At 32.4% G+C, this 15,796-nt stretch overlaps 2 protein-coding genes across 2 annotated transcripts; one reads left to right on the forward strand and one right to left on the reverse strand.

Annotated features, from left to right (window-relative positions):
- Positions 1-5,132: 5,132 nt before the first annotated feature.
- On the reverse strand, positions 5,133-6,464 carry LOC149564107 (xyloglucan endotransglucosylase protein 1-like). Its single transcript, XM_089827188.1, has 4 exons — positions 6,240-6,464; positions 6,033-6,133; positions 5,723-5,916; positions 5,133-5,625 (listed from the first exon to the last, which is right to left on the reverse strand). The coding sequence occupies exons 1-4, from the start codon at positions 6,400-6,402 to the stop codon at positions 5,259-5,261; spliced, it is 825 nt and encodes a 274-aa protein (XP_089683314.1). The 5' UTR covers positions 6,403-6,464; the 3' UTR covers positions 5,133-5,258.
- Positions 6,465-11,451: 4,987 nt separating this feature from the next.
- On the forward strand, positions 11,452-12,875 carry LOC149564108 (xyloglucan endotransglucosylase protein 1-like). Its single transcript, XM_089827187.1, has 4 exons — positions 11,452-11,673; positions 11,788-11,888; positions 12,001-12,194; positions 12,325-12,875. Exons 1-4 carry the CDS (start codon positions 11,511-11,513, stop codon positions 12,689-12,691), a joined length of 825 nt encoding a protein of 274 aa, XP_089683313.1. The 5' UTR covers positions 11,452-11,510; the 3' UTR covers positions 12,692-12,875.
- Positions 12,876-15,796: the final 2,921 nt, after the last annotated feature.

The raw sequence follows: 15,796 nt of genomic DNA on the forward strand, positions 1-15,796 counted from the left end.
TACATGAAGATTTAGTAACAAAAGATCTGCAACAACTACCTAAACCAGCACCACCTCAGTTGGAGAAAATCCTAGATACAAAAATCAAGAAAACTCGTAGACGACAATACACTCAGTATCTAGTCAAATGGAAGAACAAACCAGTGACAGAGGCTATTTGGGTGGATGAGCAACAAATTAGCAAACATGGTTCATCGGTTCATGATCTCATCTCAAGTGGACTTGAGATTCTTTCTACAGGGGAGTATGTTGCAGTAGCAGAGCGGGAAATAGAATAAGAAAGGTTTATGTTTTGTATGTTTTAAATTTAATGTTTTCAATAAACATCCTACATGTGGTGGCATACCTAGAGTAGCAGTTCGATGAGCTCTCCAGACATAGCCACCTAGGACCGGGTGTAGATTCTTTAAATTAGAATAGTTTTAATAATTGTCAAAGTCCAATAATAGGTAGTAGGCAGTTTTGGATTCTTATCCTTTTTTTGGATAGAAGACGAAAAAGAAACATGTGGCCTACTGCATGATTGTCAGAGTCCAATAATAGGTAGTTGGCAGTTTTCGATTTCTTATCCTTTTCTTGGATAGAAGACGAGAAACCGTTTGTCATCCTTTTATTAGAAAAGGAGAGTCAGTTTTAAATAAGCCAGTCGGCTATGTAAGAATTCATTCGAGTTTGAGTAGAATAGAAAGTTCAGTTTTTGTGCATGTCTTGTTCAGCTTTAGAGCAGTATTTTCGGTTTTTTTTGAATAGATGTATATTTTTACATATTGGAACGATGTCTGAATGAAAAAAACGGCATCGTGGAGGAAGGAGGCAATGACTATGGCGATCAAGAAGACAAGGGAGATCAGACTCGTGAATAATTGAATGAAAAGGCAGAACTTTTCATTGGGAATTTCGAGCGGGAGTTGAAGACACAATGAGAAGACTAGTGGAAGCGTCTTTGTGCACTCTACAGGACAAGCGGCTGACTCCATTTTATATTGCTTCTTCCTATATGTTGTCGCCATTATTAACATAGTTTCTCCATAGCTGGTGAGGTATTAAGTTTCGCATGAAGTGGTAATGTTACTATCGGCTCTTTCTGTGGATTAACAGCGCGAGAGCATGTTTTACTGTTACTCATATTTCAGCAACCCAAATTCATATCGGAGGGCGTGAATATAATTTGAAGGGGATTAAAGATGCATCCCACACTCGGACTGCCGTAACAGTGGCAGAACATGAGCCTTGCCGACCCTAAATTGATCGTGGATACCAAATCCCTTGTGGAGATTGTCAGGAGACGGATAGCAAAACGATGAATGCGTCTCCATGCAGCTTGGAGAAAATCGTAAGCAAGTCATTGCAGGGAGTTAGTTATCTGATTGATACCTCTGCATCATATTATAGAAGATACAGCATCGAGTTTCCAGCATTGTGAAATCGGATTTGTTTGGCAATCATAAAGAATGAGTGCAGATCTTGTCTAGTACAATTTTAAGTTCGATCCTGATTGATGTACGTGCCCCTTGAAGTAACTCAGTTGAGTGATTATTCCTCCTGAGCTTTCCAAGGTGTGGCTCTGCATCACTCCTAAAAATAGTCTTTAGATCACTCTATTTTTTAATAGAAGAACAATAATGTGTGACTTCAATGAGTAAAACTCTAATCCTAAATGGATCAAATGTTTGTTATCTATTAGCATAGTTTGTTATATCTAAACTAGCACTTGTACTTATAAGAGGTTCAAGGGATAAGCCGATAGAATATTTCATGGATTTTAACTCCGCTAACATAAAAAAACATAACATTTTTATCGAGAATTTGTTAAAATTTCAACAATAAGCAAGCATTTATGAGTGTAAATTTTTATATATATTCACATAAAGAACATAATATTAGTATGGAAAAGTTTTGATTGTTATATCTAGTGGGAAGATACAAAAGAAATACTTGAAAATCTAAACATGATATAATGAAAGTAAGTAGTTGGGAGTTGAGGGTAAATATTTTGTATTATTTGTAATCATGGGGCACCACCATGCAGTTTAAAGAAAATGCTGTCAGTCTATATGAGGATCATCATGCATGATGAAGAGAGTCAAAGGAGTTATTATTCCTTTGACTCTCTTCATCTTGATGACAGATCATCGAGTTTGATATGAGATTTTGATGCTAAAGTCTTGAAAATTCAGAAACTACTATATCTTAACTTCAATTACTTTGCATATTTGACAACTAGAACTTTATTCTACTTTTGATATATTTATTAAAATATATTAGAGTTGAGGCTCTATTGGACAAATGTTAGGGGATTCCAACTTAATGTAATCACTTGCCTTAACTTTCCAATTGTTGTTTGAAATCAAATGGAGAATTAATTCCACATGCACCAAACATTGAGGATTTTACTTGAAATAATAAATGTGATTTTTTCATTCTTAGGGGGTAAGTTCTTCCAGTATGTTAGGTGTTCGTAATAGTATCATCTAGAAAACATATTTCTAACATATCGAGGAGTTGAGTTCAATCATGTTTGCATAAGTTTATCATAGACAGACTTTAGAGTAGTTTGTGATGCAAATCTTTAACCATGTAAAGCATTAAATCAGACAAAAGTACATGCATCAGATTTTAATCATCATGTTGTATTGTTGGATGCATATCCTCCATAGCTTTAGGAGGTGAAAATGTGGGTGTCCATAGAATCAAGTATGTATGCAACTCAAAATATTTATATATTTTTTATATCTTTAATGTTTATGTTTTATTAAAATACTTTTTTTTTAAAATCGAATAGTCCATATTTTCTCTTAATTGGGTAGAAACAAAGGAATTGTTTCCTTCTAGATTACATCAATGTTTATCTCTTAGATTGTTTCATTTAAATTAATTATTTGATTTCCAGTGTATTATGTTTGGTTTTGTGTCTCTAACCATGAACACATCTTTGGTTCTTGTATATAGATCCCACGTATGTAGTGGCTCAAGTTCCTCATAGTAATGGAGTACATGAAGATATGAAAAAGTGCTTTGCAGGTTGGTGTGTTGATTTCATGAACAATGTACGTAATAAATGATGGAGTAGTTCACGTTTATTCACAAATTAATTACCTGATCTATTGGTATGTACAATAGTCTGGTACAAGAGAAGGAAAATGAAGAAGATTTACTCACCTCTATTGGAGTCTCTTCTTGCACTCTAATCGGGGTTTGAGTGGGTTTAGATATGTCACCTGACACATTTGATAAAAGAATGACATTACTAGTTATTCATTATATTTTGAGAGTGGTAAAATGTAATATTCATATTATTTAAATAGATATTGAATTTTTTGAAACGATATTTTTTAAATAATAATAGTAAACAAATAATTATATATGAGTTGAATGAGATGAATTAATACATAATAGATTTATTTGTATTTTTTAATTTATTTAAGAATTTTATGATTATATTTAACTTGAAGTTTGTAATAATTTTTTAACTTTTTAATTATTATTTATATTTGATTAATTATATATTTAGGTATATATTAATTAATATTTAATTTTTAAAACCAATAATTGTGTGTCAACAAGGTATATAATAAGTTAGGGTTTATGTGATGGTTAGTATCATAGTTGAAGTTAAATAAAATGAAGTTGTTGTAGAAATTATGTTTTAGTGTTTACAATTAAGATTATAGTTAGAGTTAATATTTACATCATAGCTATATTTAAGATTGTCATAGAATTATGACGTGGTTTAAGATTAGTATTATGTCAAACTAAATAGACTAACTTTTTTTAATTAACAACTCAAATCTCTTCAAATTAAGCTATTATACATGTAATATTACAAGATTTCGTAAAATGATATAACTTATTTAATATTAATTTATCATAGTTAGTCTAACATATTGTATGAAATTATTTTAAAACATGAGCATTAATATATGTATACACTTATATTGTTAAATTTATGATTACAAAAAATTAGAAGAGGCTTAAGATAATGTACATATATAATAAAATCTAAAATGAATATAAGCACCAAATCTAAATGTAATAAAAATCAATGTCTCTACTTAGCATTAAAATGTGAAGAATATATATGGAATAAAAAAACTTAAAAGAAATTCTAATGTAAAATATTGTCAAAATAAAAATATATAACCAATACTTCACCTAAATAAATTATTTTTTAAACTAAAGGAGAAAACATCTTTTATATATGAATATATCATTAATTTATTTAAAACATGGAGTTTTTAGAAACTAATTCTAATTTTAGAATTAAATGTAATAGAAATGTTAATGAAAATGATTACATTTAATTCATTATAGAAATAATTAAAAATGCTACTCTCAAACAATAAATTAGTAAAATATATATTAAAGAGATGTTTTCTTATTCAATTAAAAAATAAACATGAAGTACAACTTTCACTTATAAATCAATATCCTTTTTTTTCAAAACTTTAAAACAAGAGACGACACAATAATGCCTTGAAAATAAATTTAATATATCAGAAAAAATATAAAACAATAAGGCCCTCAACCCTTCCTCAAATCTTCATTCGCACATTAAATTAAAATTAAGTGAGCAAACAAGTAAAATTAAAAATGGCTAGCACATTACCGAAACACTTAGTTGAGGAACCCTCACAAATTCATCGCAATAACTACAGATGATTAGATGGGAAAGGACGACGATTGCTGGTGAGAGAGAAATTTGTTAGTTATTGCCCCTTAACCCCAATGAGACATAAGCAGAACAATGTGTTGGCATAAACATACACATTGTAATTTTTGTGTGAGATAGCCGATTGTGCGTGAGACAATAAATGCATGTATTTTGGAGAAGCCTATCGACTTAATTATCGTCAACAACATAGTTCATTCACATTTTCTATATTTTTAGATATAGTTAAAATTGTCCCTTTTACATATAGTTAAAGATTCTAGATTCTCCTTCACATGTTGATATGTCATATAGGACACTCTTGTTTATTGTCAACATATCACTTTATGTATTTGATCTACTACTTCCATAAATGAATAAAATGGACCTGTGATCTATGAACCCAATTTGAATTTTTAACGATAAGACATTTCAAACATAGGTGCCAAGAAACCCAAGAATATAGAAGAACATTACCCGCCAGTGAGAACAATATAAATTAAGATATATATATATATTACAAATGTAGCCTTTTGGGCTTAGAATTGAAAGAATAAAAGAATTCGGCGGAACTTGGTGGAGGTTGATCCCTTTTAACTCAGTCGAAACTCTAGCGAGTGCACTCGGCAGGAAACCCCTGTGGGAACCTTTTGCTGTCTGTACAGTAATTGTAAATCATGTAATTCTTCCTCACCCATTCCAGTTTCTGCTGCTCGCTCGACTCCAATGCCTCCTCACCATACCATGAATTGACAGAGCAATCGGAGGAGGCAGAGCATTTCTCTGCTTTGAAGTTTGCATAAGACGCCACAAATGGGGATTTGCTCCAGTCGATCTTCACTGCACCGCCTCTGGTCGCCCAGTTGTCGGCGTTCCAGAGGCTCGAATATATTCTCATCGCCTGATTCTTCGGATATGCAACGCCCAAATCCTCGCTGTTCTTGAACACTCTCACCGGCGTTCCATAAACGGAAAACCTGCACAATGTCAGAAGTGCACGTTATTATCTACAGTAATGACGATGTTAAAAGCAGGAGGGCCAGGCCAAAGAGGGATTTGACATTATCAACTCACATGATCTGCTTGGGATTCCAGAGGAGGGAGTAGGTGTGGAAGTCTGCGGTGGGGTCGAACCAGAGGTAGAATTGCTGCTCGCGGTTCCCTTTGCCCTGAGAGAACACATTGGTGTGCATTATGTACGGATCTCCGGACAGGTTTCCCAAGAATTCAAAGTCTATCTCGTCGTGTGTAGCCCCTTGCGAAGACAACTGCGGCAGAACATGAAGAGTACATTTTATTAGGCCATGCTCAAATTCACACAACAATACAAATACCGACCACTACTAATTTCAGAAGGAAAAAATAATTGAAGGGACTGACTCACATAATATGCAGTAACGGTACCGGCCGAGTTACCGGCTACCAGCTTGATTTGCATATCAATCTTGCCAAAGAGATATTCATTCTTTGATTGGAACCCCGAACCTGTTTTCACACACCAAAGGCAGAGGAGGATATAAGAATCCATTCAACGTACTGTAAAAATAACACACATATATATAAGAAGCAGTAAGCAAATGAGATGAAGTACCTGAGGACTGATCGAGAGTAAGCTGCCAGCTTTGGCCATTTTCAAGTATCTTAGCACGATCATTTCCCCATGTGATGTCAAAGTCATTATAAAAATCTGCAGAAACATGGTGGGAGAGTGAAAGTGCAAAGCTGAAGAGGATACATAGAATGAGATGGTCCATTGAGAATGGAAGACGAGAACGTAGAGCGTAGGAATACGGAGAGTGTTAATGATGTGAATGTTGATTGCAGAGGAATATCAGTGGGATTTATGTAGGATGAGGAAAGGAAGGAAGGTAGGAAGAAGTTTCCCTAAAACGCGTGTTGAGAGTTGGAGCGCACTTTGTATTTAGAGCGTGAGGAGATTTTTGTTGTGTACAGCTGGCGAAGGTGTGGGCTTTCTGAAACAGATGTATTCCATGAGTTCCACGCTTCTTACAATTCATTTTCTGGCGTCTCATCATCTGCTAAGCGGTCAAACGAGTGAAGTTGGAGTGCGACTATTTGGACCAGCGACCTATCCCGTGGGCTGTTACAATAACATTGTTTAATTGTGATGCATTTTTTATTTATTAAAAGAAGATGCTTAATAATTATTTAGAACAGCTGTTTTAGGTCATTAATGTCATTAATTACTCAGAGTCTATCAGATTGAGATGCATAACCTTTTGATCTAAACTTTATTATTTTTTCCTTAATGTTTCAAACCATGTTTAGCAATCTAATTTTAACAGTTAACTATTTCATCTATCTTGTTACTTATTCTAAATTTGTTCTATTAATTTTTATTTTTTAAATAAATTTATTAATAGCTATTTTTCTAGTGAGCATTTAAAGAAAGAAAAAAATTCGAATTTCACATCTCATAAATAAGATTGACAAGAATAAAAGAAAATAAAAAATGATTTATATTCAAATATAATGTTTAGTCAAATAAATATGTTCTTTCATATTATGTTAACATAAAGTAGGTGTAATGTTAATAAAGTGGGTGTATTTTCTTTCTCAACAAATTCAATCTTTAAACATGAAAAAATATGAGGGAGTATATTTATATTCACTTCACCATTAATGAATATTCATATTTAAATAAAATGAATATTTGATTTGCAAAGGAATCACAAAGTAAATTTAAAAAAATGTTCATTAAACCATTGCATCACACATTTAGACTTATCAGTGAATTCCAACAAATTTTAAACTTGAAATTTTCAATTTTTAATTCTCTAGACCTCTCATGGAATTTGAAACACAAAGAATCAATAGGAACACTCTACCATATTGAAAACAAGAAATGTTCGAAGGAACTCTATCTTTATTAGTTTTAGGTTGAACTTAGTACAACGTGATATTATCATTCTTTCTAAAGTGACTTATATATTTATTTCTCTAAAGCAAAGAAATAGAGACAACAATAAAACATCACAACTTCTCTAGCAAGCCCTGTACCAAAAATTGAATTTTCTCTAGTGTACACTTGAATTTTCTATTTCATCCTATTCTTTTGTGCCTAGTCTTCAATGGAAACTAGCAGTGTTTAGGAATTTATTTATAGGGTTTTCAAATCACTAGGGTACATATTCCCCCAAGTTAAATATCATAAAATATATATTATTTAATCGTATAAATAATCAAAGATAGTATGATTGAAATAAGTGAACATTTCTTACAAGATTATGTTTTTTAATACTTCAATATAAGTGTTCATTACATTCTACATTTGAGATATGCGAGCAATGCTCAAATATGTGAGGATGAGATAGGATATCAAAAATGAGTACAATTGAATGTCTTGAAATATAGTTCAATATAGGAATATATTACACAATAATGTTACTATACTTAGTTTGTTGATAAAAATAAGGACTTCAACATCATGAGAAGTTTCTTTAATCATTTATATTGTTATCTCCACTTCATACCCTTCTTGAATCTCTGAAGTAGCTTAGGAAGCTACGCAAAGGAAGCCATGCAACCATATGATCATTTAAATAGTATAGATATGCATAATACAATGGGTGAATAATGTGTGCACCTTATGAAAAACTAGGAGAGATGGCATGCTCTAGGTGCTTACAAAAATAATTTATTTTAAAAGTGGGAGTATATATGTCCAGTTTACATAGGATATCTTCAATGAAATCAAAACAGTTATTCTCTCCCTAGAATATTTATAATTTAATAAAGGAAAACATATACTTTTTATAATTGAATCAAATAACAAATTTAAGATCCAAATACATTTTTAAGAAATACTTATAGTCCTTCAAATAATTATGGAAAAACTAGCATGTCTAAAAAGTATGATAACCATGACTTTGTACAAAAACTATCATAAAACTTATAGTCCTTCAAATAATTATGGAAAAATTAGCATATCTAAAAAGTATGATAACCATGACTTTGTACAAAAACTATCATACCATTCTAAGGAGTACAAACACTAACATGTTTGGACATCATTTACTTAACAACAATGTAACAACTCTACTTAATTCACATATTTAATTAAAGAAACCAACAGTGTCTAAAATAAATTGTGAACTTATTTATGCGAATACTAAGAGTTCTTATATTTATCTAAAGGAAAAAAAGAATAGAGAAATAAATGTAAACTCAATATATTACTCCTCAAAATTTATAATATTTAATTAAAACTATTTTTAAATATAATAAATGCAAGATCTCACTTCATAGTTTACTATTATTTCTTACAATAATATTAGAATTAGTTGAAAAGGGAAATTGCATTAGTCACCCTCACTTTTAAATTCTTTTAAAGAGGTTCTTTCAAGAGCTAGCCCTCACTCCATTATGATTCCCTTTTTGAAGACATTTGGATAGTTTCACCTTTTGCGATAATATAAAATTTAAATAGAGGGGAAGGAATAAAAGAATCTTTCAAGAAACAATCTTTGTTAGTTAAAATTTAGTTAGTGCAAATCAAGCAATAATTTTTAAAAATGTTAAAACCTATACTTCTAAGTTTACATATCCTTTTCCATATATTAGGTTTCACAAATTATATTACAGTGGAATTAAATATCCCTCCCCTTCAAAGGATTTCTCATATCAATTGTGTTCTTAGATCACATGAGGGTGTAGTTATAATAACCAAAGCCTATAAAATTCTAGATAATTCCAATAGTGCTGCAGAAGCCAAGGCTCTATTCTCAAGACTCAAATTAGCTAAGAAGATTAACATTTCTCATGCATTTGTTTAAGGAGACTCGTTTATTTTTGTATCAGTGCTATAAACCTACTTGATAGATTTCAAATTGGAAATCAAAGCAAATAGTCTTAGAATCTCAAGAACTGCTTCACTTCTTTCAAAATTACCATTTCTATAAAGAAGGGATTAGAGTTACAAATTACCTTGCAAATAGTAATGTCAATCTCACATCTATGGAAGCATACCACTCACATAGCGGGCTTAAAATAGTTGTAAAGTTCGTATGAACTTGATGGAAACGTCTATTTTTATTATTATCTAATCCCTTTTTTGTGTTTGCATATTGGCCTAGCTTGGTCTTTTCTCGTGGTTGCCTTGTTTTGTGGTTCCTTTAAGTATTTTTCTTGCATCACTTTTTTGTTGCCGCCACATCATTAATAGAAAATTATGATTTGTGTCATTCTTCACTTTTTATATCTATGATATAATCTCCTATCATCTCCCCTGTGTCTCCCAAATCTCTACTTTCCTCCCATTTCCTATGTATATTTCTCTCTAATTATTTTGGTTTATATTAGGACTTTGGTGCTTTATCTCAAATTATGTTTGAATTTGTTTAAGATGAATTCACCACTAATCATGCATCTTAAGTGACTACGAGAGGTTATGACTTATTTAAAGGTCAGACTGAAATAGGTGGTTTGTTTCCTAGAGAGTCCATCCAAAAGAAGCCAAATTTAGCATCTACGTATGATAATTAGAAGATCGTAATGAAAGTCCATCATGGGGAAACTCTAGGAAACAATCTATATGTATTCACGGAAAACATTGACTGAATGAAAAATGAAGTTATTCATAGCATGTGCAAGGCTTCATTGCATCTCCTTAACCACAAAGGATATTGTAAAGTTTTGTCTTCCAACAAGAAAAGCTCATTCTCTTGTATAGGTCGCCCAATAATAATTATCACCCTGGTTTGTGGGATACCAGTGAATGTAATCTTAAGTATGCTTGAGCCATGGTAAATTTGGGCACTGCTATGTAAATGTAAAGAGAAGCAAAGTATCTATGAAGGAGTAAGGGTTGTGGGCTTTCTTCCTGTGCCTCTTATATTTAGATAATGATTTGTGAATGTATGCTCTTGAGTTGGGTGTTTATTTTCTATGTGGGATGTTAGTCTCCTCTCCTTGTAAGTAATGATATTTAAGCCATTTATTTCTTTAAGATGGTTCTCTATCATCCTCTTTGGATGTTTTTCAAATTGCTCGCATATTTTAGTTGAGATTTGCTCTTTGCTATTTGATTCCAAAGTCATTCTATATTTCCTATAGTACTATTATATCTATATTTACACATTTTATGTTTTGCCAATAAAAATATTAAGTCGAGATAATTTCCATACTACACAAACAAATTTCTCATAAAACAAATTGTTTCCATATCAAAACCATATATTTATTACTAATCATATAATTATAACTTTATTTATTAATTAAAGCTATACAATCAAAATTGACTATAACTCATTTATTATTTATTATTTATTATTATATAAATATATATTTTTATCCGACATATTGAATGAAATGAAAATCATTTTTAATTCACAAAATGTACCATTGCAATTTAAAACTATTGCAATAACATGACAGCCCACTAAATAGTCCCCCTCCTAGAATCCTCGGTTTGAATAATAGAAAAAGATAAACGTTCTATGCGGCATTTGACCGCTTAGAGGACGGAGAGATGTCGATATCGAAGATACTTTTGCCCGTAGCTATACAGCCACGAAAATGCACTTACTTTACATTGCTTTTTCGCGCCCCGAAACTGCACCCACGGTTAATGGAATACAACTCTTTCGAAAAGCGCACAATTATGATAGCCGTCCTCAACAATACACCCAGCTGGAACTCCGCGTCCAACAAAAACCCTGGGAAAAGCGACTGCTCTCCAACTCATCCAACAAACAAATTTAGGGAACTTTCTTGCCCCTTTCCCTTCCTTTCCTTGACCCCGCCTATATAAACCCCTTCGATATTCTCTGTAATCCAGCATTTACATCATCTTTACCTCTATCATTATTCCTACATTTTGCACTCTTGCCTTCAATTTCCAATGGAGCTGTTACCGTGTCTCCTCCTCTTAAGCCTTGCACTCTCTTTCTCCCACCTTGTTTCTGCTGATTTCTATAACGACTTTGACATCACATGGGGGAATGATCGTGCTAAGATACTCGACAATGGCCAACACTTGCAGCTCTCTCTCGATCAGTCATCCGGTATATATACTTCATCTCATTTGCTTACCATTTATATATATGTGTGCGCCTGTTCTTTACAATATGTTGAACTGGTGCTTATCTCCTCCTCTGCCTCTGCTGTACGAAAAACAGGTTCAGGGTTTCAATCCAAGAACGAATATCTCTTTGGCAAAATTGATATGCAAATCAAGCTCGTTCCTGGTAATTCCGCCGGCACAGTCACCGCATACTATGTAAGTTGCTCCCTTCAATAGATTTTTTTGCCCTGAAGTTAGTCGTGATCGGTATTAATATTTTAGTGGGAATTTGAGCATGACCTAATAAAATGTTCATGTTCTGCTGCAGCTCTCCTCACAAGGGACTACACACGATGAGATAGACTTCGAGTTCCTGGGGAATCTTTCGGGCGATCCGTACATAATGCACACCAATGTCTTCTCTCATGGCAAAGGAAACCGCGAGCAACAATTCTACCTCTGGTTCGACCCCACCACAGACTTCCACACTTACTCCCTCCTCTGGAATCCAAAACAGATCATGTGAGTTGATAGTAATGTTCCTGCAACTTCAAATCCCTCCTACTAGATTCTCTCTTTGGCCTGGCTCTTGTGCTTTTAACATCCTTAATATTCTAGTTATATAATGTGTATATCTGATATTCATGTGCAGGTTTTCTGTTGACGGAACACCGGTGAGAGTGTTCAAGAACAGCGAGGATTTGGGCGTTGCGTATCCGAAGAATCAAGCGATGAGAATTTATTCGAGCCTCTGGAACGCTGACGAGTGGGCGACCAGAGGCGGTGCAGTGAAGATCGACTGGAGCAAAGCACCATTTGTGGCGTCTTATTCAAACTTCCAAGCAGAGACATGCTCTGCCTCCTCCGATTGCTCTGTGAATTCATGGTACGGTGCGGAGGCGTTGGAGTCGAGCGAGCAGCAGAAACTCGAATGGGTGAGGAAGAACTACATGATTTACAATTACTGTACAGACAGCAAGAGGTTCCCACAGGGTTTTCCGGCTGAATGCAGTCGCTAGGGTTTCACCTGAGTACAAAGGATCAGCTATGGACAATTTTCACCAGATTCTTTAATTCAAAATCTTCTATTCATTTATTTTTTTTAAACGATTTTCAACCCAAGGAGGCTTTATATGTAACGATTGGATCCCCTTCAATTGAATATGCATCTGAATATAGTATTGGTCCGTTTGGCAGCAGGAATATGAGTGGAATGTTTATATATAAATTTTTAAAATTTCAAATCTTTTGTTTGGGTGTACCAAATTGGAATTGTGAATAGGAATATGTATTCTAATTTTGGCTCAAAAATGAGCATTTGCAATTTCACCTATTTAGATAGAATTGGAATACATATTCCTATTCCTATTTTATTTATTGGAGAAAACATAAATTTTTCAGTCTGTCAATTCCCCATCAAATTCTGATTGAACCAAACAAGAATAGGAACATATATTCTTATTTTCTATTATAGAATAACAATTTCAGGATTTGTATTCCTATTCCCATATTCTTAATCTCGCAGCCAAACGGACCCTTGAATTTCAAATTCCTTTTAATTGTGACGGTTGTCCTTAATAACCTTTTCTTAATCTTTTAATATAATAAAGAAACAATTAACATACTGTGATTACTAAAGGATCTCGTACAACTGTCATTGGTATAATACTTGTAATGTTAATATTTGTGACAACATTATATCGATGGTTGTAATTCTAAAGTTGTTTGTAATAGGTAATCTATAAAGGTTGTTGACAATATTATATAATATTTTTGATAGTATTATATTAAGTCCTATATTTATTATAGGAATACCTCAAATAAAATAATTGTAGCTTTGTGCAATGACGAGATGGTATTTATATCTACAAAATGAATTCCTTGGAAACTAGAAACTTCTAAAAAGATTTTCTTTCTAGGTGTAAAACTAGTTTACCACACCACGACAGAAAATCATTGGACAAAGTTCGGTGAATGAATGTCTCAATGTGTGGTTGTTGTGCATGCAAAACTTGGAAATGCGACCTCATTGAATGGGATGATATAAAAAAAATAGATTTGTTAAAAAGGCTTTTAAAACTTTCAAGAAATGTAATCCAAATGTACAAAAGGTGAATAGTGAAAAAGCATATGCAACATATGATTAGTTTGACATAATGTCTCAAAGAGAGGTCATTTTGAGGGGTGAATGAACATAAATATACAAGTACACCAAATAATTGTGAAATCAAATTCATCATTTTCCCCAACATCTTTGTTGTCTACACAAAAAGAAAGTTGTGTTGACAAAATTTATGGACTCGGTTTATTATATTTTAAAATGCTCAAGTGGACATTTTCTCAAAAACGTAAAATGATGGACAACATACATGAACAATGTAGGAGAATCCTTAAAAAGATTATAACTCAGGGAATGTGATTATGAAAGAATATTAAATCCATATCTATGTTCTTCGAGTTTTACATCATAAAATGATTAGGAGAGATATATAAGCAATGTATCATCCGTCATTCTGATATACGACAAGTTCAAGTCAAGCTCCCAACTATAATTTTCCATTTCTATTTAGAGAGAAAACATCAACGCATTAAGGAGTATGAGTATTTGCATATTTATGCATTTGTGAAGCTCTCCATGATCTTCTCTTTTCAAAGTCGTGTACAAGTCAACAACAAGAATCTTCATGAAAATTTTGAAATCAAGAAGGTTTATGAAGATATTGGTACTCTATATTTAGATCTAGCATCTGTTATCCAAAAATGCACTTTTAAGTCAAGTTCAATTTATTTACATTTTAAGGTTGATTTCTAAATCAGGGTTTGACCTAAGAAAACTCCTTTATAAACAAAATTTCCCTTCTTTTTGTGTGTAATAATAGGTGATGGATGTGCATAAAAGTTACAAATAGAGAAGAAAGAGATCTATAGTTTGTGATTTGTGAAAGCTATGTCACAATATTCTTTTTATCATTATTATCTCTATGATGCACGTAAATGTCTTAGTATGAGAATTTTAAATACACGCATGAGACATATGAAACTAGGATTTTTACACTTTTGTAACTAATGGTTACACAAAATATCAACCTTTTAAATTGGAATAGTAAATGTAAATCTTATAGTTTAATTTATTTGTCATGTGCTCATTGTGCAATGGTAATATATCACATAAGAGATGGACAAGCTAAATTGAATGATCAATGCCCGGTATCATCAATAGAGAATGGATGACCATGCAAAATATCCGTACTATCCATTTTTTCCATTTATTATCTTCTTTCAATTTATATCTTCACGTTTCTCACCATGCTCTTGTTCAATGATATGGGATACAATTATTGGACATGTTTTGAATCGTGAGCATGGGACCAAGGAAAGACAAAAGGGTTTTAGAATGATAAATTGCAAAGTTCAAAGAGATGTTCGACTAGGGGTTTCAATTGTGACACTAACAAAACCCTAATAATGTTGGATCTTGACACACTTTAAAGGTCTTTAGGGCTCAAAGACTAACAAACAGTTAGATTTGGTGCTTGTAAGTATCGATGCCAATGACAATGACTAGATGGCAGAAAAATATGAAGAATAGCAATAAAAAAAAATCAATAAAACTAGTACTATTACACAATCATATATGAAAGATTTTGCATTATCAAAGAAATCTTTTATAGAGATATTTCTATAAGGATGCTATAAATGGGCTATACAAGTTCTAAAATGACATCCAATTAATAAATATAATCTTTAAGTCCACTTATAATATTCCTCAAAATTACTATTAAAATTTATTTTGAATAAAATTTCATAATGAAATATTAAAAATATATTGAATAGCTAATGACAAATTCAATCTACCCATTGCACACTAAGGTGTGAATGCTAGTTTTAATATTTTTGACAATATTATATCAATGGTTGCAATTCTAAAGTTGTTAATGTTGCTAATAAACAAATGTATCTTTTAATTGTAAAAGTTAACCAAACTTGTCTTGCAACATCATCCATACAAGTATGTGTATCTCTTTTACATGAACATTCTTCTTTTTTAGTTGTTGTGGTTATATTGATAAAAAAATGTGTTGATGTGGAATCATATTTGATGATGTGTAGTGAATTGCTATAAA

This window comes from Cupressus sempervirens, chromosome 4 (genome assembly GCF_028749045.1).
Source record: "Cupressus sempervirens isolate cs-2001-9-10 chromosome 4, ASM2874904v1, whole genome shotgun sequence".
NCBI lineage: Eukaryota > Viridiplantae > Streptophyta > Pinopsida > Cupressales > Cupressaceae > Cupressus > Cupressus sempervirens.

Excerpts from the sequence above, each read along its gene's own strand:
- LOC149564107 (XM_089827188.1), bottom strand. The coding sequence starts at position 6,402 with ATGGACCATCTCATTCTATGTATCCTCTTCAGCTTTGCACTTTCACTC. Across the intron at positions 5,917-6,032 it reads GTACCGTTACTGCATATTAT|TTGTCTTCGCAAGGGGCTAC; the intron begins GTGAGTCAGTCC and ends GTTCTGCCGCAG. Across the intron at positions 5,626-5,722 it reads TGGAATCCCAAGCAGATCAT|GTTTTCCGTTTATGGAACGC; the intron begins GTGAGTTGATAA and ends GACATTGTGCAG.
- LOC149564108 (XM_089827187.1), top strand. The coding sequence starts at position 11,511 with ATGGAGCTGTTACCGTGTCTCCTCCTCTTAAGCCTTGCACTCTCTTTC. Across the intron at positions 11,674-11,787 it reads CTCTCTCGATCAGTCATCCG|GTTCAGGGTTTCAATCCAAG; the intron begins GTATATATACTT and ends TACGAAAAACAG. Across the intron at positions 11,889-12,000 it reads GCACAGTCACCGCATACTAT|CTCTCCTCACAAGGGACTAC; the intron begins GTAAGTTGCTCC and ends GTTCTGCTGCAG.